The sequence below is a fragment of the Phoca vitulina genome, unplaced genomic scaffold, assembly GCF_004348235.1.
Source record: "Phoca vitulina isolate PV1807 unplaced genomic scaffold, GSC_HSeal_1.0 scaffold40, whole genome shotgun sequence".
Classification (NCBI taxonomy): Eukaryota; Metazoa; Chordata; class Mammalia; order Carnivora; family Phocidae; genus Phoca; species Phoca vitulina.
In genome coordinates, this window is record NW_022589743.1 from 23,745,990 (window position 1) to 23,766,781 (window position 20,792).

At 53.8% G+C, this 20,792-nt stretch overlaps 1 protein-coding gene across 1 annotated transcript in view; it reads left to right on the forward strand.

Annotated features, from left to right (window-relative positions):
• RPH3AL (rabphilin 3A like (without C2 domains)) overlaps positions 1–14,285 on the forward strand; it is a 137,622-nt gene extending 123,337 nt beyond the window's left edge. Inside the window, 4 exon segments of the mRNA XM_032428844.1 lie at positions 8,810–8,923; positions 11,443–11,558; positions 11,560–11,589; positions 13,129–14,285. Of these exon segments, the coding sequence (XP_032284735.1) occupies positions 8,810–8,923; positions 11,443–11,558; positions 11,560–11,589; positions 13,129–13,176 (308 nt within the window). The 3' untranslated portion in view covers positions 13,177–14,285.
• Positions 14,286–20,792: the final 6,507 nt, after the last annotated feature.

Genomic DNA, 20,792 nt, shown 5'->3' on the forward strand with positions numbered 1-20,792 from the left:
CGCCAGTAAAGCTCAAGGAGATAGCAGTGCCAGCTCTGCTCAGCTCCGCAGCTCTCTCCTGCGGCCCCCCGTTTGTCATAGGTGAAGGCCGGCCTGGGACATAGGCTGAGCTCACTCCCCACTGCTGGCCCGGGAGCCACAGCAAGGATAGGAGAGTCCGTCTGCCCAGATCTCCATACAGGACAGGGGGGCCAGGCCTCTCCAGCCTCACTTGCCTCTGGGTCCACCTGGGGTTCAGGTAGACCTGGCAGCCCATCCCCCACATCCAGGTTCTGAGCACAGACCCCATGGCCCTGAGCCTCTGCCCAGGTGGGGGAATGGCAGGTATGAACCCAGAAGCCAGGAAGGCTGACCCTGAGGGAATGGGACAGAGAGGCCTGGGAAGGAGAGAGATGCTGAGAGGTAAGACTGGAGAGAGAGAACCTGACCAAAAACAGAAAGAGGAACCAAGAGAAAACCCCAGGAAGACCCAGAACACAAAGGCACACAAGATATACAAGACAGGAAAGAAAGACGAGGGAAGCAAAGGCAAGAGATTTTTTTTAAGTATCAGCAAAAAAAGAGGCATAAAGACACAAAAGACGAAGGCCCAGAGACCCACAGAGACGGAAGGAGAGAGAGAGAGAGCTATGAGACGGAAGGAGCGAGAGCTATGGTCAATGACAGAACCAAGGCACATTTTGCATCCCAATAAAGGCAGGAGATATTCACACACTTTGTTTCATCTCTGCTATAAATCAGCAGCAATAACTTGCCAGAGAGAAATAGTGCAGAGCACACCCAAGCATACCTCATCCCCTCAGTGCCTGAGCCTGGAGCCTTTCTTTTGAGCCAGCGGGGCTTTCGGGCCCCAGAGAAGCCCACCACCTGGCCTTTGCCCTTCCTGTTCTCTATCAGGAATGCAAGACACACACTGGCCCCAGAATTTCTATCCCAGCATTTCTGTCTAAATTGTGCCCGTTTTTAAATTCCACCTCTTCCAAGAAGCCCTCCCTGACTTCCCTTCTCCCTGAACATTCTCTGCCTCCCCTTGAGAGTATCACGTTCTCTCTGGAGGAAGCTGTTCTTATCTTACATCCATCCACCTCCTGTTCTATCTGGAGCTCCTCCAGCAAGGGCAGGACTACAGGATTTCAATGCTGGCGACCACATCACTATTGATTTGAGGATTCGTCTTCATTATCCAGCGCCTCCTGTCTGTCTGTGAGCCCAAAGGAAGGAGTTAATTAAATCAGTGGTGAAGGAGTGAACAAGCACAGGAAACTCTCCACTCCCCAAACTCTGAATTCCCAACCTGGTCTGTGCTGTCCCTGCTGATGTCCTTGGTGGCCGCCCGAAAGGGAGACCAAGGAAGAAGTCCTCCCTGGGTGCCACATGGTCACCCCGCCCTTCTGAGGTGGTCCTGTGATATCTCCACCTCACCATTGAGGAAATGAAGCTCAGGGCTGTCAGGAGGTTGGCAAGCAAAGGTCACCCAGATCTCCTGACTCCGGGGTCCAGGAAGGAGGGAGGCAGGCTCTGCCCCTCTCGGGCTTCCCAGGATCCATCCCTATGAGGACAGGTTCCCCTGGCCTTGAGGCCACCCATCTCCTTGTTCAGGCCTTGGAAGGAGTTTCCCAAACAAAGGAAGAACCTGTTTCTCTGGTCTGGCCTTCGATTTGAAAGAAGAGCAGGTTCTGTGTGAACAGTGCATCAGCCCCCCCCCCCCCCACTACTTCCTGCCCAGGGCCCACCCACCCCATATCTGTGACAACCAGCCTCTGACCGCCCCTCCCCCCATCTGTCTCTGGCTCAGGCTGAGGCCACCAGCAGCCTGACTTGTCCCACTTGAGTGTCCTTCAAGGGGGAGGAGGCCATGAGGAGGCGCCTGCTGGGTCCACCCCTTCTGGAGATGGAGCTGGCTTGCCACCCCCTTGCTGACCACCGTCCAGTCGTGCTGTCTCTGTTCACTGCTGTGTCCTCTCCTGGGGAGATTTTCCCAGAAAGCAGGTATTTCCTGAGTGCCTGCTTGACCCAAAGCTCAGTGCTGGGGGCCAAGGAAAGGAACCAGATGCAGATTGAGACAGGGCCCCGCCCTCAAGTGGTTCCTGGGACAGCTGGGGAAATCAAGGCAGGCATTCATAGGAAAAGAAATGCAATGCCTGGCGGTGTCTGAGGGGCCAGAAGAGCTGCCCCAGCAGTCATGGGGAGATCGAGGAAGGGCCTGTCTCCCATCACTCTTTCCTCTGAGGCTGGAGACACTTTTTGGTAGAGGCACAATTTAGATGGGTTCCTGGAGGATGAACTGGAATCGAATTTTTAAAAATATTTACAGGCCTGCATAGCATTTTATTTTTTAAGATTTTATTTATTTATTTGACAGAGACATAGCGAGAGAAGGAACACAAGCAGGGGGAGTGGGAGAGGGAGAAGGCGGCTTCCCAATGAGCAGGGAGCCGGACGCGGGGCTCAATCCCAGGACCCTGGGATCATGACCTGAGCCCCCAGGACCCTGGGATCATGACCTGAGCCGAAGGCAGATGCTTAACGACTGAGCCACCCAGGCGCCCCTCTGCATAGCATTTTGAACTTGCAGTGCCTTTTATACTACTTGATCTTATTGCCTTGGGGTTGCTCCTGTCTGTGTTTCACATATGAGCAGATTGAGGCTCGGGAAGATGAAGGTCTCTGCCCAGGAGTGTCCAAGGCAGAGCCAGGGCCAGACCCCGGATGTGGGGAGGGAGCTAGAAGTCTCTCACTCACATTGCAGTGCCTGCCTCTGGTGGGAAAGGCCCGGAGAGAAACCCAGAAAGGGTGTGTTGGGGAGACTGGGGAGGAACTGGCCCGCCTGGAGGGGAAGACTCCTGAGGGAGCAGAGCTCAGAGGGGAGGACGAGGCCAGACTGCCGGGTGCCCTGCCTGCTGGGAGGGGAGGAAAGAGCAGAGGTCTCAGCAGGAGCTAGACCTCAGCTCAAATCCCAGCTCAGCCTGCAAATGGCCCCTGAAGCCATCTCGTGCCTCCAGCACAACCTAGGAATCCACGCCCCCCAGAGAAGGCGAGCCAGCCCCTGTGAGGTTGGCCCTGGCACCAAATGCTGTGACCCTAGAAGCCAGCCCTGCACCTCGTGGTGTGGGCCATGAGTTCAGGAGGAGCCCCTCAAGCAAAAAGCTCCTCCCATGTGCCAGACACCATCTGAGTTACCTCGAGGATGCTCACAACAACCCAGAAAAGGATCCAGCAGAGCCAGTGCCCCTTCACTACCCCATACCTCCCCTCTGCGACCACCAAACAGAGCCCCAGACTTGGGAGGCGTCTCAGTGGGATTTCAGGCTGCAGGCCTGGCCCTCTCTGCAGGTGAGACAGCCCTCACCTGTCCCAGTGGGGACAGTTCTGCCACTGCCCTCTGCAGCCTGGTAGGCAGGGTAAGGCTAATTGGGGATGTCTGTGCATTCCCTGGGGCTTTATCATCTTCCCTTTACATTAAAAAAAAATTTATTTTGGTTTTAGTATGCAAAATTTTCCACCATCTGCCTTGCCTTGGCAGAATGTTTGCTGAAAATATCTCTCTTCCTCTCTAATTCCCATCGTTTCTGGGGGCTTTGGAAGCCTCCCAGTCTCACGGGCTGTCCTTGCGCCAGCAGGCGGATGTTGTGGCCCAGAAGTCACATCTCCCCACCTCTCAGCCAGAGAGGGACCCCGGGCACTCTCCGCTGATGAAACAGAGCCAACCTGAGGTTGAATCCTAGGGTTCAGACCGAGTAGCTGTCCAGGTTGGTCTCTCTGTGTGTGATAAAACCCTGAGAGATGCCCAGGGTCACAAAGACAGGTGGTGGCAGAGAAGAGCCAGGAGCTAGGTCCCCCCAAATCCCAATGCAGTGCTGTGAGGTCAAGTGGCCAGCATCCTGCCTGTCGCCTGGACCATCCCAGGCAAGGTGTCTTCACAGGACAGCAGCTGCTACATGTGTCCTTTGAGGCAGTCAGGAGAGACTTTCCAAAAGGGAAGACTTCCCCCCACCTTCATGTACCAAAACTCTGAGTTTCCATGGTGACAGTCAAATTGCAAACCCATCTAAGAGTGAGCCAGGGGAAAAAAAAAAGAAAAGCTGGCCTATCCCCAGAGAAGTGGGCATGGCTGGCGCTGGGGCTAGCCGCTGCTGAGGAGGAGAGCTGAGCAGAGTGGGGCAGCCCTTCTGGGGCATGATGGGAAAGTCTCAGGGATGCCAGCTCCCCAAGCAAGGGGTCCCGGGTCTCAGGCCGCTGGGGTGGGGGAGGCGCCCCCTCCTCCCTGCCTCCTGGCAGAGCCCAGGTGAGTCCATTTGGTGACTCCTCCTCCTTGGGAAGATGAGTGGGACAGTCTTCTCCCTAGTGTTTTCCCATCTTCGATCTGCAAAATCAGGCGTGGGCTGAATACAAGCACTCATCACCAAGCCATCCTAGACTGTCTTGGGGGGAATTAGAAAGGAGAAATCAGCCTTCAGACACATAGAGTGTTTTGTTGAGGATGGAAGAGCAAGGGCCAAAAGATTGATGAGCCTCAAAGCTTCTTTAATAGACCTGGAAGATTTACGATCACAGCTGCTGGGCGACAAGAAAGGTGGCAATTGGCAATCGAATGGCAAATTAGCCAAGATGTGGGTTTTATGGTGACAGTCGGAGGGGGGGAAGAAGAAAAACTTCTTCCGTTGCTGCCGGAGGAATGTGTGGGTAAATGGTGTTTGCCCTGGGTCCTGCCCAGGGACATTCTCAGCAGGGTCTTCTTGGTGTGTTTCTTCCCCACTGACAGTAAATGCCAAGGCCAGGCGTGGACACTGCCGGCTTCTTTCTTTCAAGTAGAGCTTATTACAGTGGATTAGAATGGGATTGGGTTTGCACTACAAAGACCTCTAAGCTGAGGCCTGGCCCCAGCTCAGAGTCACAGACACAATGAGCAGGGATGCTCGGGCAAGGGAGGGAGGCACAGGCCAAGGGGATGAGTCTTGTCGGTTGGCTGGTTCTCTGCCCTGTGACACCTTTGTGAGCTCAGTTGTCATCTGGAACTGTTCCCCCTTTCTGTGGCTGTGGGCATTTGGGGTCTGTAAAAACACTTTTGTGAGCTCAGTTGTCATCTGGAACTGTTCCCCCTTTCTGTGGCTGTGGGCATTTGGGGTCTGTAAAAGGAGATAAAGAACAAGTCAACCGCCTAAGTTGCCTAACTCGGGGAGGGCTTATTTTTTTCTAGAACTTGCACAACCTAGGCACGTGGGGACTAGACAGCATGGTGCCAGAACTTGGCCTCCAAGTTTGGGACGCTTGGGACAAGACCTGCTCCTCACAACAAAAGCTGTTCTCCCGGTGCAACATGGCACAGTCTTCTTGCAATTTAAGGTCACTCTGGGACCTGCGTGACCCAACGTTGCGCATGGTGGGCCACAGAGGAGGGGGAAGGAGCAGGATAAACGAGCTTTTGCCACCGTAACCTGAGTCCCCGGGACACCCTCTCCCATCGGCTCCTTTGGAGCACTTGGTATTTTGCAGCCTTGGTCACCTGCACGGTAGCGCCCAAGGACACAGGCATTGTTTCAACCCTGGGGAGCTGCCTGTCCCCCACCCCCACTCCCCCTGCCCTAGCCCCAGGCCACCTCCCCTCTGGCCCCAGAATTATGAAGATCCTGCATATCGAAGGAAGAAGGAAGACTGAACATAGGGGAGACGAAAGAATGACTACATTATGCATAAGCATCTCTGCTGGAGACGTGGGGAAGCCAGTTGGAGATCAATCCCAGCTCCCCTCAGGGACTCTGTTCTGCTTAACAGGCTGCCAGACCCCCTGCTGTGGGGGTGCACCACCCTCCCTGATTTCTTTGCAGCTGCCCCAGGGGAGACTTGGGGAGCTGCTCGCCGCCTCCTGCCCACCTCCCACTCCCTTTGTCGGGGACCCCCAGGATTGGTGCTTAGTCACCAAGTGAGTCAAAAATACGTAAATGCTTATAAAACCAACACCCGTGAGGTCCAGTCAGTTGACTCATGATCAAAGAAACCCCGTCTGGGACCTGCAAAGCAATTGCAAAATAAATCAGGCCTTTGCACTTTTCAGATACTATGAAGGGGCATATGGACCTGAGCCCCTCTGAATCCCCAGCTCCTATTGATTCTACATCACAAAAGCCCACAAAGCCAAAGCAGAACTCTTTCGGGAAGGCCAGGAGGAAAAGAGAGCAGAAAAGGCAAAATCCTTGAGCAGCTAGAGGAAGGAAAAGCTGGGAACAATCACGTTAACATCACTGTCGCCCCACCCATGTGGGTCAGGCTGTGCAGGAGAAGCGTGCCAGCCTCATTCGTGGTGCACTTTGGCCCCTGCCCCCCAGGAGCCCCGCAGTTTGCTGGGGGAAGGGCACACACACACACACACTCTGAAAGCAGAGAGTGGCTGTAGCAGAATGCATAGGGCATCAGCCAGCCAGGTGCAGGTGATAGGGAAGGCTCCCTGGAGGAGATGTCCAAAAGGAGCCAGGAGAGGGGCACCTGACTAGCTCAGTCAGTACAGCGTGCAGCTCTTGACCTCGGGGTTGAGTTCAAGCCCCACACTGGGTGTAGAGATTACTAAAAAAATAAATCAATAAACAAAAAGCCAGGAGAAGAGCCATGGCAGGGCATTCTGGGCAGTAGGAAGTGAGTTGCTGGAGGAGATACTGACCAGCAGTTTGGTAAGAACCCAGCCGTGTGGAGAAGCCTGGGTAAGATTGTGCAGGATGGAGGTGCCTGGGTGGCTCAGTGGGTTCAGCGTCTGTCTGCCTTCTGCTCAGGTCATGATCTCAGGGTCCTGGGATCAAGACTCCTTGCTCAGCGGGGAATCTCCCTCTCCCTCTGCCGCTCCCAAGCTTGTGCTCGCGCCCTCTCAAATAAATAAAGGGTAGGCTAGGATTTTCGTGTTAGCTGGAGCATTCCCCTCTGCGCAGTGAGAGGTTCCCACAGGTGGGGCCCAGGTGGGAAGCTATTGAAGGAGTCCAGCCTGGAGACACAGGTCTTGAGCTAAGCAGGGGCTGCGACCATGGTGAGGAGGCAACCGATTGGAGAACCACTTAGGAGGCAAAGCTGGCAGGATGTGGGGCTGAGGGAGAGAGAAGAGCCAAGCTGTCATCAGGGCTTCTTCCCCAAGTGCCCTGTGTGGTACCAGACATTCTGCTATGGAAGCATGGGGTGGAGAATCTCCTAGAGCTGGAACGGATGGCCAGCTCCATCCCTCCGGTTGCCAAGTTCTGTGACCTGTGACTCCCTTTGCTGAAAGGTGACACAGGCTGAAGGCATAAAGGCTTTCCAGAAGGCCCTAGATTCAGGTAGAAGCTCCATGGCCTGGGTCCTGCCCCTGTTGCTCCTGTACCCCAGTGGATTTCCCTACCTGACCAGACTCTCCTTCCTGCAGGGCTCCGACGCTGGCTCCGGATCCTCCTCTGCACACTGCTCCACGAGGGGCCTGGCCCATCACTTGAAGCCTCTTAGCTTAGCCACCCTTGGCATAGATTGATTGGATTTCCGATCTCGTCTGCCACCCCACGGGTCCCTGGGGCACGGGGCTGATGGGTAGTAGTGCTGTCTGGGCGGCTGGCCCCATGCCGGGCAGAGTGCCCAACTGCTCCTGCCCTCCCTCCGGACCCGGCACTTTGCACTCCCCGGCAAGGCACACGGACGCACACCCCATCCACCGAGTCAGTCCCCTGTGAGAGCTGCTTACCCGTGATCCCAGACCTTGCTGTGCTGTTGTACTTGGTATTAGAGTGACATCACTTAATTAAATGTTACGTAAACGGATGAAAAGAGCCAGGAAGGACAGAGTTGTTTTCATTAAAACCAGGACTTCCGAAAGTCTTGAGAGAAGCTACTTGCTTAAAAAAGCTATTGAATCAGGTGTGGGCAGGACAACTGTAAAAAGCAGGAGAAAGAAATGGAAAAGCAGAGAAGGATCCTCCACTCATCCCACTTTGCTTGCGTCTCTAAGCTGTGCTCCAGTTTAGAGACCCTGCCCCTGGGGATCACAGACACGGCAATATGGACGCAGCTTAGACATGAAAGACCCTGTGGGCCTGATCTCAAGCAACACCCAAGCCCTCCATGAAAACATGGGTGAATGGATGTACATTTCTATGCTGACAGTTAAAACAGAATGTTTAATCTATGAATATATCCTGTGTTATGACTCCCACTGTTGACCCACCAGCCAAATATAGGTCCCATTTAGTCCAGAAAAGAAGGTTTCTACCACAGCGGGTGTTCACCGGGAGAGCTCCCTATCCTCCCCTCTCCTGGGACTCCAACCCCATCAGCCTGGCTCCCATCTGCGTTCACAAGGCTCCACTGCACATGACTGGATGAACTGGGATGAGCGCCCAGGCCTGCCGGCTCCCAGTTCGTTTCTTCCAGTAAAATCAGAGTGGTTGCAGACACGGGGTGTAGAGCCAGTCTGCCGGGGTGGGTACCCCCCAGCCCTCCCACTTACCACCTCGGGCAAGTGCCTTGGCTTCCTCACCTGTAAAATGAGCGCAACCCTGTCAGCCAGGGTTGTTCTGAAGCTTCAGCGAGCTAGCATATGTCAAGTGCCTGGAGTGCTTTATAAGGGTTGGCGAGGACCGGAAATTTTGTACCTGTGATGTTGTGCCTTGTTCCAAGGTAAAACAGCATTGCCTCGCACCCGGAGCATTGCCAGGTGCCAGCCTCAGAGCAGCTGTCCTGCACCCAAGGGGATAATCAGCCGCTTTGTCCAGGCAGAGGGGAGGCCTGCCCCAGCCCCTCTATCCCACATGCCTGCTGGTAGTGACCAGTAGGGGTAACCTCCTGTGCTGGTGTCTGTTCTTTCCAGTGGTTTCCAGTGACAGTGACAGTGACTCGGATCTCAGCTCCTCTAGCCTGGAGGACAGGCTTCTTCTGACGGGGGTCGGGGAGCCCAAAGGTGCCAAGCCCTACGGGGAGGCAGGTAAGCAGAGCAAGGATGCTGCTTGTTCCCGAAGGGCCCCCCACCCACCCCGTGCAGATGGCGTGGCTGCTTCCTCCAATCGTGGCTCCCCAGCTGGTGTTGACGGGAGGGGGAGGGGTGCTAAGCATTAGCACCACTGCAGAGTGGGACAGAAAGGAGGCCCAGATGGATGTGCAGGGGTGGAGGGGGGAGGGCAGATCTAGCACACCTGCCTGCACACCTGGAACTCTTCCTGAGGCTCCCTGTGAGCATCCCCTGGATGAGATTTTGTCTCGTGAATGATGAGACCTGAGAACATCAGGTAGGAAGTTCTTGGGCTTGCTCAGCTCTTCCGTGAAACCATGGTGGGGCCCTGAATACATACCTTGACCTCTTGGGCCTCTGTTTCCCTCTATTTAGCACAGATGGGATGGAGCAGGTGGTCCCCAAAGTGTCTTAGAGTTTGAGCTCTCCTCTGTGACCTTGTCTTATGAATGAGAGTTAACAGGACCTGGAGACTGGTGCAGAGAAGGCCTGGGGGCACATTTTTCTTTCCTTTAAACACACAAAGGGCCTTCCTGGGAAAAGGACCAAATCATTCAGAGTTACTCCAGAGGTTAGAACTGGGGTATTTGAAAAACATTTCAGGGAGGCTGATTTTAGTGCATAAGCAGAGAGCTTTATAATAACTATCCCGGACTGGAAGGACATACCTCGGGGTGCTGTTCTGGGACCAAGGTGGGGTGATCTGCCGGAGCTGACAACGGAAGGAATTCCCGGTGGGGATGGCAGTTCAGGCTAGATCAGAGATGGCAAATGCCTGGCACATGTACTTCCGTTCCCACTCCTGTGCCCATGGCAGACATTACAAGCTGATCGCAGTACTCTCCCACAGAGCCTTACGTGGCCTCAGAATCCTCTTCAGCACAGTTTCCCAAGTGGTCAGTATCAGTAGGTGGAGACCATGCAGGACATGACACGGGTTTCTGGACTAGATGATCTGTTAGGCCTCTCAGCCTAAGGATTCTTAGAAAAGTATAAAGGAAACTCACCTGCCTGCCTTGGTTTCCAGGGCAGGTTTTACATGCCCCCCTGCCCCCCACAGAGCTCTTGAACCCTCCCTCACACCAGCTCTCAGCTATGACCAGGGGGGTGTGGGAGATAGGAAAAGATGGAGCCAGTATTTCAGACCCCGCCTCTGCACTCTCGGCTCAGCTCTGCTCAGTAACAGCTATACCTGAGGAAAGATTCCTTAGTTAGTAAAGGCAGCAATTAATAACCCCATTGGGAGGGTGCCTGGGGGGCTCAGTTGGTTAAGCGTCTGCCTTCGGCTCAGGTCATGATCTTGGAGTCCCGGGATCGAGTCCGCATTGGGCTCCCTGCTGGGCGGGGAGTCTGCTTCCCCTTCTCACCCTCCCCCCTTTCATGTGCTCTCTCTCTCTCTCTCATTCTCTCTCTCTCAAATAAATAACTAAAATCTTTTAAAAATAACCCCATGGGGGGGCACCTGGGGGCTCAGTCAATTGGGCATCTGCCTTTGGCTCATGATCTCAGGCTCCTGGGATCGAGCCCCTTGTCAGGCTCCGTGCTCACTGGGGAGTCGGCTTCTCCCTCTCCCTCCACCCCTCCCCCCTACACTCGTGCTCTCTCTCGCTTACTCGTGCTCTCTCTCTCAAATAAATAAAATCTTAAAAAAAAATACATTGGGGCACCTGGCTGGCTCAGTCCGTAGAGCATGTGACTCCTGATCTCAGGGTCAAGTTCAAGCCCCACATTGGTGTAGAGACTACCTAAATAAACAAACATTTTAAAAAATTTCATTGGGTTAATGGAGATATACATCCTTCTCCCTCATTCTATGAAGGCAGGAAAAACTCCTCGTTGCTGGTTTTCATGTTGGTGACTTGTTCTTAACTGACTTGAAGGCCTATGCAGTGACCTTCATATATCCTGGACCAATGAGCATTGCTCAGAGGGTAGGATCTCTTGAGAACATGGCAGCCATGTGGGGGCAGCAGGTACGGGGCTCTGAGCAGACAATCCCGTAGATACCTACTACAGTTCCAAGTGAGAAGATTTTATTTTCTTATCTGTTTTTTTTTTTCAATTTATTGATTTATTTATTTTTAGATTTTATTTATTTATTTGACAGAGAGAGACACAGCGAGAGAGGGAACGCAAGCAGGGGGAGTGGGAGAGGGAGAAGCAGGCTTCCCGCAGAGCAGGAAGCCCGATGCGGGGCTCGATCCCAGGACCCCTGGATCATGACCTGAGCCGAAGGCAGACGCTTAACGACTGAGCCACCCAGGCGCCCCACTATCTGTTTATTTTTAAGTAGACCATGCTCAGCGTGGAGCCCAACACGAGGCTCGAACTCAAGACCGTGAGATCGAGACCTGAGCTGAGATCAAGAGTCAGACACTCAACTGAGCCACCCAGTCGCCCCCCAAATGAGAAGATTTTAGATCAGCTCCTTATCAGGCTGAGATCATCCCTGTCTCAGTTCAAGGTCCAAAGAGCCCACACGTGGTCTCTTGCAGGTGGCAGCATGGAGTCCCCCAAGATGGGCCCCACCCGCCGGCCCAGGCACCTCTTGGGGAGCCAGAACAGCCTGGCCAGCGAGACCAGGACCAGCTCTGCAGACCCACAGCCGGGCACCCCACCCTGGCAAGACCCAAAGAGCCCCGGTGAGTACCAAGCTGCCCTTCTAACCCATCCACCTCTCCCTCTTCTGCTTCCCCATGGTCCTCTTCCCTCACTCAATCCGCCCAAACTGGAGAGTGCTAGTGATGTTTGCAATTCTGTTTACTGAGTGCTGTGCCGGGCACTGGGGGATCCGACGTGAGCCAGACCCCACCCCTGCCTGCAATGAATAGAGAGAGGGACCCCAGATAATCATGGGAACCACCCCATCCATTCTTAGTAATCATAATGATGGTTCTTACCAACCTCTGCTTTGTGAAACGTGTCATCTTTCAAAGCATTTCCCCATCTCCAGTAGCCTTAGTAACTCCTGTTTCAAGAGTACCTACTGCGCCAGGCCACCCAGTCCTCACCAAGCCCAACTGTGTGCTCAGCCTGAGCAGGTAGGAGACAGTCCTTGGCCTTCAGAAAGGTCACCTACCTACCACCACCTACCATGTGGCTGAAGAAGCCGCATCAACTCACCCAGAACAGCCCAGACCTGAGTCAGCGGGAGAATCCAGGACCACTGCAGCTGGCTGCATGGAGCCTCGCCTGCCCTCGCACCTCTGAGGGCCACCTGTGTTCTATTGGAGCAGTAGATGGGAGGCTTCTTATCCCCTTTTGATGGGTGTGGAAACCAAGGGCAAGAACCCAAGCTCCACCCTGCTGTGCCCACTGTCCCTACCTGGCCAACTTGGGAGCATCATGCTATGGGGGTGGGCAGGGTGAAGGACCTCAGTTCTGCCCCCAGTCTCCTTCAAGAAAGAAGCCCCAGCTGGACTTGGCATCTCTGGGCCAGGGCCCGTGGGCATGCGTTGCATGCATGGATCAGCACAGTAGCTGACCCCCACCCCCCACCGGTAGGCTGTGTGTGCTGGCAGCCCCCCCACGGGGAAGCCTTGTGGGAGCTCTCACCCACTCCTTGTCTTCCCTCCTCCCCTTTCTCCTGCCTCGATGGTGCCAAGAAGCTGCAGGGCAGAGCATTTGAGAGGCCACGGGTGAGCAGGGCTCTGGGAGAGGGAGGCCCTGTGGCCGTGTATGTGGAGTGGATCCTCTCCCCCACTTCTGGCCTCCTGAAATCCCCCTCAGGGGACAGTTTGGAATCAACCATGTTTTAATCCCAGCCCTGCCACCCACAGACATGTGAACTTGGGCAAACCATCAGATTCAACCATATGAAATTGCCTTTTTATAGATCAAAGTAGTCAGATATTGGCATCAATATGACTCAACCTAATATTTGATCTCTCTGCACCCAGTTCCATTATTGCTAAAGTGGGGACCACACTGTGTTCCTTGTGGGTTGGGGGGAGGGTGAAGTGCAACATTCTTGTGGAGTGCCTACCCTAAGTAGGTCTTCGGCAAATATCCGGTAACGGGAGAGGCCATGTGGCCCAGTGCATAGAAGGGGTCCCAGGGCTTATAAAACAAGCTGAGGGAAGTTTTCTATTCCCACACCATTCCCAAAGTTCAGGCTGTCGCTGGGGAGGGACCCCGCCTCTGCTCACCTTATAGTGGTCTTTTTTTTCTATCCCCTAAAGGCAAAAGGCACACCTGGGCAATTCCCCGCTGCTGACACGGCCTCCTAAGGCCCCGTTTGCCTGCCCTGGCAGAGACACATTTGGTGCATGGAGCAGACTTTCCAGTGGAAGAGTTTGAGAGAGAAAGAAAACTGGGAGGGTCTGGTGAGCAAGCAGTCTGGAGCCCTCAGCTGGTTGGACGTGACCTCTGACTCAACAAACCAGTGTTTGGGGGGCTGAGTTTCCTTCCCCCCACTCAGTGCCTTTCTGCCCCTTCTCTCCTGGGAGCCCTCCCCCCACCCCCCACCACAGCCATCCCACTCAGCCATGACCTTTATTTATTGTCCTTCCCCCGCACCCTCCCCCAGTCTACCTCCATGTTCATTTTAAGTTTGCTCTTGTCTTGGGTTGGGCCAGAAAGGCCTGCAGACCCACCTTATGGGGCCCTCCCATATGCACTGCAGTTTTGGAGGGCACTGGGCTGGGCTTTCTCCATATTTGGATTAATGGAAGAAGAACCCAACCCTGAACATTGCCCTTCAAAGCTGAGCTTGGCCCCTAGAGATAAGCAGTGGGTCCTAGAATATGCGGGATGAGTAGCTCGCCCACCCTTCCCTCTGCCGAGGGCTCTGGAAGCCGGAGCAGCATCCTCCCCTTGCTCGAGACTGGCTCAGGAGCTGTTGTCAAAACCTGGCCCTTGCTTGGGTTTCTTGGAACCCCTGTGACAGCCTCCCCAGGTTCTGCTCAGCCTCTCCCCAGCTTATGGAGCCAGGAGGGGCTCTGGTGGATACCGTGAATTCACTCATTGAAGAGCAGCATTCAGCTGTGTCCCCAGCTGGGGTGCAAGGCTCCCCTAAGCCTTTAATTCACTTCTCTTCAGCAAGTTCGGTTTGGCATGAAAAATAATTCAGAGTGTGAGCAGATGCTTCTGGAAAACCCTTCCCTGAAGACAGAGATAGAGAGTGTGTGTGTGTGTGTATTAGTGTCCACATCTGTCCATCCTGCCACTCTCCCACTGCCCCTCACACCTGGTCCTGGAAGGGCCTTCTCTCTGGGCTCTCAGGCCCCCACCATTAGGGTTTTTGCCCTTGCCACTGGCAGATGGTAAAAAGACTGACTGTTTCCCTGTGATAAGTTATGCTTCAGAATTGTAACAATAAAGATTAGAATTTGCATTGAGCCAGTGTGTTGATCCAAAGACCACAGTCACTTGTGTTTCTGAGACGCATCGATAGAGAAATGGATGGAAAAGAATGCAGTCTGTTGATCGCGGGAGCACTCCCTAAGCCATGGTGAAAGGAATGAGCTCGATCTCTGTGTGGTAGAACTCACAAACCTCATGTTAAATGGAAAAACAAGGCCATTTATGCTTAGAAAAAAATTTAAGTATACATGCAAATAATCAATGAATTGTACGAACATCTGTGCACAGGTGTGAAAATGCTTGTAAAATGGACAGGGACTTGTGGTTCAATACAGTGGACTGGACACATTTGTATTTCCTCTGCCCCCCCCAAGCCCCTTTAGGATGACCTAAAAGAATGAAATGGCATAAGTTACAAAGCCATAGAGGAGAGGAGAGGGATGGCGGCGGAGAGGAGAGGTCTGGAAACTTTGGGAGACGGAAGAATATACCTTGTTCAGTGTCAGCTTCCCTAGCTTCCCAAAATGTCTCCAAGGGAGAAAGCCAGCCATGAACAAGCCCATTTGCTTTGCAGAATCCACCAAATTCTCAGAACTTGGAGGGGCCAGGTGTCCCTAAGATGGAAGTTAGGATAGGTATGAAAATAGTATTGGTGGGAAGAAGTTAGATCCCCAGGTCCCTCCTCGCAGCCCACACGGCCCTTCCCTGACCCTGGTAGACCCTAGTAGACCCAGGTTTACTGCTGGCCAAGGGTGAACTAGAAGGATTTGGTACTGGGGACCCCAAGCCCAGCCAAAGGCTGGAGTAAGGCAGTGGTTAATGGAGAGACCCTCTGCCCCCTCCCTGGCTAACAGCTGGCTTATTCTCCATCCACCTGCCCCTGAGGCAAGATGTTTTCAGCCTGTCACTGGGGAACTGACTGAAGAGAGAAGACTGAGAGATCCTAAGGTTGGCGATTCCCCCTTCTCTGCCCAGTCCCCCCCCCCCCCCCCCCCCAGGGGCCCCCCCCCCCCCCGCCCCCCGTCCACAAGCCCTGCCCGCATGTACTATTTCTGGTAGCTTGGCTGTGTGGTACTCAGCTGGAACAGCCAAAGGCGCCAACAGTTGACCTAAACCAACAAACCAAAAACAGAGGTTCCAAGACACAGGAGAAAGGGGTGAGGGAACAACCCTCCAAAGATATTCACCCATGAAACAGGAAAAGAATGTTAGTTAGTTAGTTAGAGAGAGAGAGAGAGAGAAAGCAAGCAAGTGGGGGGAGGGGCAGAGGGGAGAGGGAAAATCTTTTTTTTTTTAAATAAAGATTTATTGATGTATTTTAGAGAGAGATGGAGCAGGAGGGCCAGTGAGGGGAGAGGGAGGGAGAATCCTCAAGCAGACTCCGTGCTGAACACAAAGCCAATGCAGGGGGCTCAGTCTCATGACCCTGAGATCATGACCTGAACTGAAATCAAGAGTGTTATTTTTTAAAAAAGAGGTAAAAAGGAAGTGTTAAGTCTCTTGAAAATTAAAAATATAATAGCATAATTTAAAAATGCATTAGAGGGGCGCCTGGGTGGCTCAGTCCATTGGGCATCTGCCTTCAGCTCAGGTCGTGATCCCAGGGGCCTGGGGTCGAGCCTCACGTCAGGCTCCCTGCTCAGCGGGAAAGCCTGCTTCTCCCTCTGCCCCTCCCCCTGCTTGTGCTTTCTTTCTATCTCTGTCAAATAAATAAATAGTCTTTAAAAAATAAATTTAAAAAATAAATAAAAATGCCTTAGAAGGGATGGGAGGTGAGAGAAGAATCTCCCAGGAAGTAAAACACAAAAAGAGATGTAAGCGTATGAGGAAAAAGTCAAGAAAATTGGACGACCCAAAGGTAAGACCCATAGGCCTTTCAAACCAAGAAACAAAATAAAGGGGAGAAAATTGTTGGAGAAATTATCTCCATCACCTGAGATCTTGCTGAAACAGGCTCTTGCTCGCGGGGCCTGGGCCAGGGGCTGCGAGCGTACGTGTAACCAGCTGTTGGCTGGAGGACCACACTCGGAGTACCACCGGTGTGGGCCGGGGGTAGTCACCACTGGCCAGGCATCGGAATTACCTGGGGGGTTTTACAAGCATGTCACACCCGACACCCTCCCCTCCTCCCCCCCCCCCGAGATTGTGGTTTCATCAATTTGGGGCTCAGCCTTGACATTAGGATTCTGCAAACCTCCACACATGACTCCCATGTGCTGGCAGAAGCAGGAAGCATTTTCACACAGAAGCTCCTCCGAGTGGGCTCCAGGAGGGGTGGACAGGGCATTGAGAGCAGTACCTTTTTATCAGCCAAAAATTGGAAACCCCCTACGTAGCATCAACAGAAGAATAGCTACATAAGCGCTGATACAGTGTAGTCAGACAATGGAATGTGCTGGTGGAAATGAGTGGGTACTTTCAGCGTAGATGACTCTCATGAACAGCCACGGGCAAAGAAACAGATGGCAGAAAAATACATGCTTTATGACACCGTCTAGATCTAGATTTTAAAACGGGGAGAAATGACACATACTAACATATATTTTATGCAGCGAAAGAATAAAGAAATGCACAGGAAGGGTAAACAACAGATCTCAAGGCACATCTCGAGAAGAGGGGGCCAGCTAAGGAGGGGTTTCGACGTGTTGGTGATGTTTTAATGTCACTGATGGATAGATGGTTTTGCAACATTTATATCATAATATCTCATTATATATTATATTCGCATTATTTTTATAGGTCTGAAATCCTTCAAAATAAAACCATTTAAGGAACTATAGCAAGCCTTCTTATCATAAAGTTTCAGGATCCCAGGATTAAAAATCCTAAAGGGAAAAAAGAAAAAAAGCAACAAGTCACATACCAAGGATCAGGGATGTTAAATGGCATTGAAATTCTCAAAGCAGATTTTTTAAAAAGATTTTATTTATTTATCAGAGAGAGAGAGAGAGCACAAGCAGGGGGAGCATCAGGCAGAGGGAGAAGCAGGCTCCCCGCGGAGCAAGGAGCCCGATGCGGGACTCAACCCCAGGACCCTGGGATCATGACCTGAGCCGAAGGCAGACAACCGACTGAGCCACCCAGGAGCCCCCTTGAAATTCTTAATAATTTTGAACAAGGGTCCGTATTCTCATTCTGCACTGGGCCCTGCAAATTATGTGGCTGGTCCTGGCTGGCTGGAATGTTCTTCCTGGGTGCACACTCTGTAAGTATGGCCAGATCCTCCGTCAAGGCCTGATGAAGAGAGTCCTTAAACTCTCCACCTGGGCTGGAGGCCAGAGCCCCTGACAGGGAACGCGGGACACAGGTCCTCATCCTGGCCCTGCAGCCAGGCCTCTGCCTTTGTCACTCGCCATCTATGAGACAGGGAATGGAACTCAATAGAGAATTTTCTAAGTGTGTCCCCCAGAGCTCCCTGGGGGGGGGGGGCGGCACAGGAAGTCCCAGGGGGCTGCCAACATAGGGGCTCCCCTTTGACCTGTTCTCTCTGCTTGGTCACAGCAGGAAGGAGGCAGAGATGGCTAGAAAGTGACCTGTCTCGATCCCCTCCCCCGGGCTGCCCACCCAAGCACTCTGCCTCTCGGGAGGGAGGAGAAGCCTCCAGCATGAGGCTACCAGGTGGAAGGCCCAGCTGTGGGAGAGGTGCTCCAGGTACCAGCCAGAAACCCTTGCCAGGGGAGATAGACCCCCCACACCCCCCCACACACACATGCACACACTAGCGCACACAGACACAGAAAGATTCGACTGTTTACAAACTGCGTGACCAGTTGGTTCAAACTGCCCATCCAAAGAGCCAGCAAAGGCTCTTCCACACAGGAGAGGGATGAGACCAAAGGAAAACCCCGCACTGGCCTTGCCCAGACCGCAGCCAGCCAGGGCTCCGACCTGCATGCACCCAGCCCCACCCCTGGGCTGCCTGTGCAGAAGGCCAAGGAGAGCGTGGTCACCCCATCAATACTGTGGAGCTGGGGAGGGGAGAGGGCGGGCAGGTGGGAGGGGAGCGGAGAGGTGGGTGGGAGCTGGAGGAGCCCCAGGAGACCCGGACTAGCCTTCAGCCAGACAGGCGAGCTCCCGGCAGACCCTAGGATGTCGGCAGCTTCCCCAGTGCCAATTACTGGAGAAATAATTCAGCGTGCTCACCCCCTGCCTCTCAGCAGACACTCTTTGGGGACATTTTAAGACTGTACTTGCTGAGCCGCTGACAAGTGAAGCCTCTCCCTCACTCCCTCCTGCCTTCTGACTGCCATCTCTCCACCTCTCTGTCCAGGCTCATTCACGGTTCAGGAGGGAAAGGGAACAGAAGGCTAAAAGTTGTCATTCTGCCCCCCGCGCAGAGCCGGGACTCTGCTTCCAGATGGGGTGGGCAGGGCTGGGTTCCCTAGAGTCCGTCCACCCCACCCGCTCCTTCAAGGCAGAGGCAGTGTCTTATTCATCCCTGGTTAGCTGTCAAGAGATATTGCCGGATTGCTAGATGGGTAGCCAGGCAGGTGGATGAGTGGGCAGACGGGGGATGGAGGGAAGGAGGCAGAGAGGGATGGAACAGAGCCCAAACGTGGCCTTTCCCGATGCTTAGGGCTTTCCAAGTCTAAACGGATGACTCAGCACCGGTCCTTATGAAGCACAGCTGCTAATATCTGGGTAGTTGGCCCCACAAGTCCTCCTGGGGAGGAACTGTCTTTGTTTAGGAAAATACTTTTAAAGGCTGATCACAGAGGATCGCGAGAACCCACTTCACCAGGGGACCAAGGCAGAAGATATCAGAAGTGAACAGGTCTTCAGAGAAGGGAGAGAAGTGAGAGAGTGAAACCAGAGAGATGGGGATATCCCTGACTGCAGCCCCCATCACCCCCCACGTGGCCACATGCCCCCCGGGGGTGGCCAAAGCACTAGCGTGCCATGTCCCATTGGATGCCCTTGGCACCACAGCAATAGAAGCCACTCCTCACCCCACGCTGACCGTCCCCAGGGTCACCTGCACGCCCAGATGCTTATGCAGATGGATTTGGGTGAAGAAGGGCCTGAATTTCACATCTGAATCTCTGTGGTTCAAAAGCTTGAATATGGAAACTTAAGCCCGCCCCCCAACAGAGAGTTAACTCAGCCAAAGCAAGATCTCAGAGCCCCAGTGAGCTGATGCTCAGGATTATGCAGGAACCTGGGCAAAGCCTCTGGCCCTCCCCAGGGCACTGGAGCGGGCTCTGAGGGCTCCTGTCCTGGACCTGAGGACTGTGGAGACCACAGCCACCATGACCGCCCATCCCAGTCTCCCCACAACTAAGGGGCATCCCAGGATGTAGGATGCAAGTGCCCAAACCAGCAAAGTTCCCAGGCCAGTTGGGAAGAGCCCATCTCCATAAACAGCTGACATCTGGGTCACACGTACCACGGCTGGCGGCTAGACTACACTCTTCACACACTTCCCCTCCGTTAGTCCTCACGACACTGGGAGGACAACATTATTCCTCCCACTCTGCAGATGAAAAAACTGAGGTTGTGAGACGGTAAGCAGTTGACACAAGATAACACAGCCAGCAGGGGGCGGAGCGAGGGTGTGCACCGGAGGCCCCTGCTCTTAAGTGGTGTGCTCACGTCCACGGTCTCCTGAGGATGCTCACCTTGCGGAAAACCGCAGTCAGCCTCCTCAAGCAGCCTCACTCCGCGCCCCTCCAGGGCCATGGTCTCATTTTCTGGAACCATCCCCACTCCTGCCAGTGGCTTTGCCTCCCTTGGGCCCCCTAGCTGTGGCTCCCAGAAGGCCTCCGCCACCCCCAGCCCTCAGCCAGCAGGGCCCTGCGGAACTCCACCAGCACACACCTCTGCAGGAGAAACAAGAAGCCCTCCCCGCTTGCTGCCCTGGTTTGTATCCTCAGCCCCATCCCCCTGTATCCCACGCCCCGTCCCCCGACCTGACAGCAGCACCTCCTTCATCCGCTCCGAGAGTGGGAAGCGGCGTTTCCCGCCCAGCCCGGGGATTTCCAAGCTGGGAATTCAAACAGCTCAGCACGGAATAGGCTCAAACAGAGTCAGCTAATGGAAATAACAAGATGATAAATTATTCCAGGGAAAGAGCGATTTTCCTTATACCCTGCTTGACTCAGAAAACACTGTGATCACAGTAGAAATTGGAGGTGTCAGAGCCGGTATCTGGAGAAAGAGAAATGAAAGCATTCTCCTTTCTGCTGTCAGTACAGCCCCGGGGGTGAGAGAGAATGTGAGGTCAAGCCCAGGCTGGGCCCGAGCAGGCGTGTCCTCCTTGGAAGCTCCAAGCAGCAGAACCTGCCATCAGCTGGCTGACGAGGCTGGGGAGTCAAGGGCAGAGAGCCCAGGCCCTGGAGATAGGCGAGGCTGTGTTCTCTTCTCAGCTCTGGCACGAGCTGGCTGTGTGATCTTAGGCAGATAACTTAACCTCTCTGAGACTCAGTCTCCTGGAGATAACAATCGTGAGGATTACATGAAACAGTGTCTGGCACATGCTTCAAACCTTGCCTCGTTCGTGGTAAGGGCAGTAAATGCCCTGACTTACCCACTCTTTCTGGGT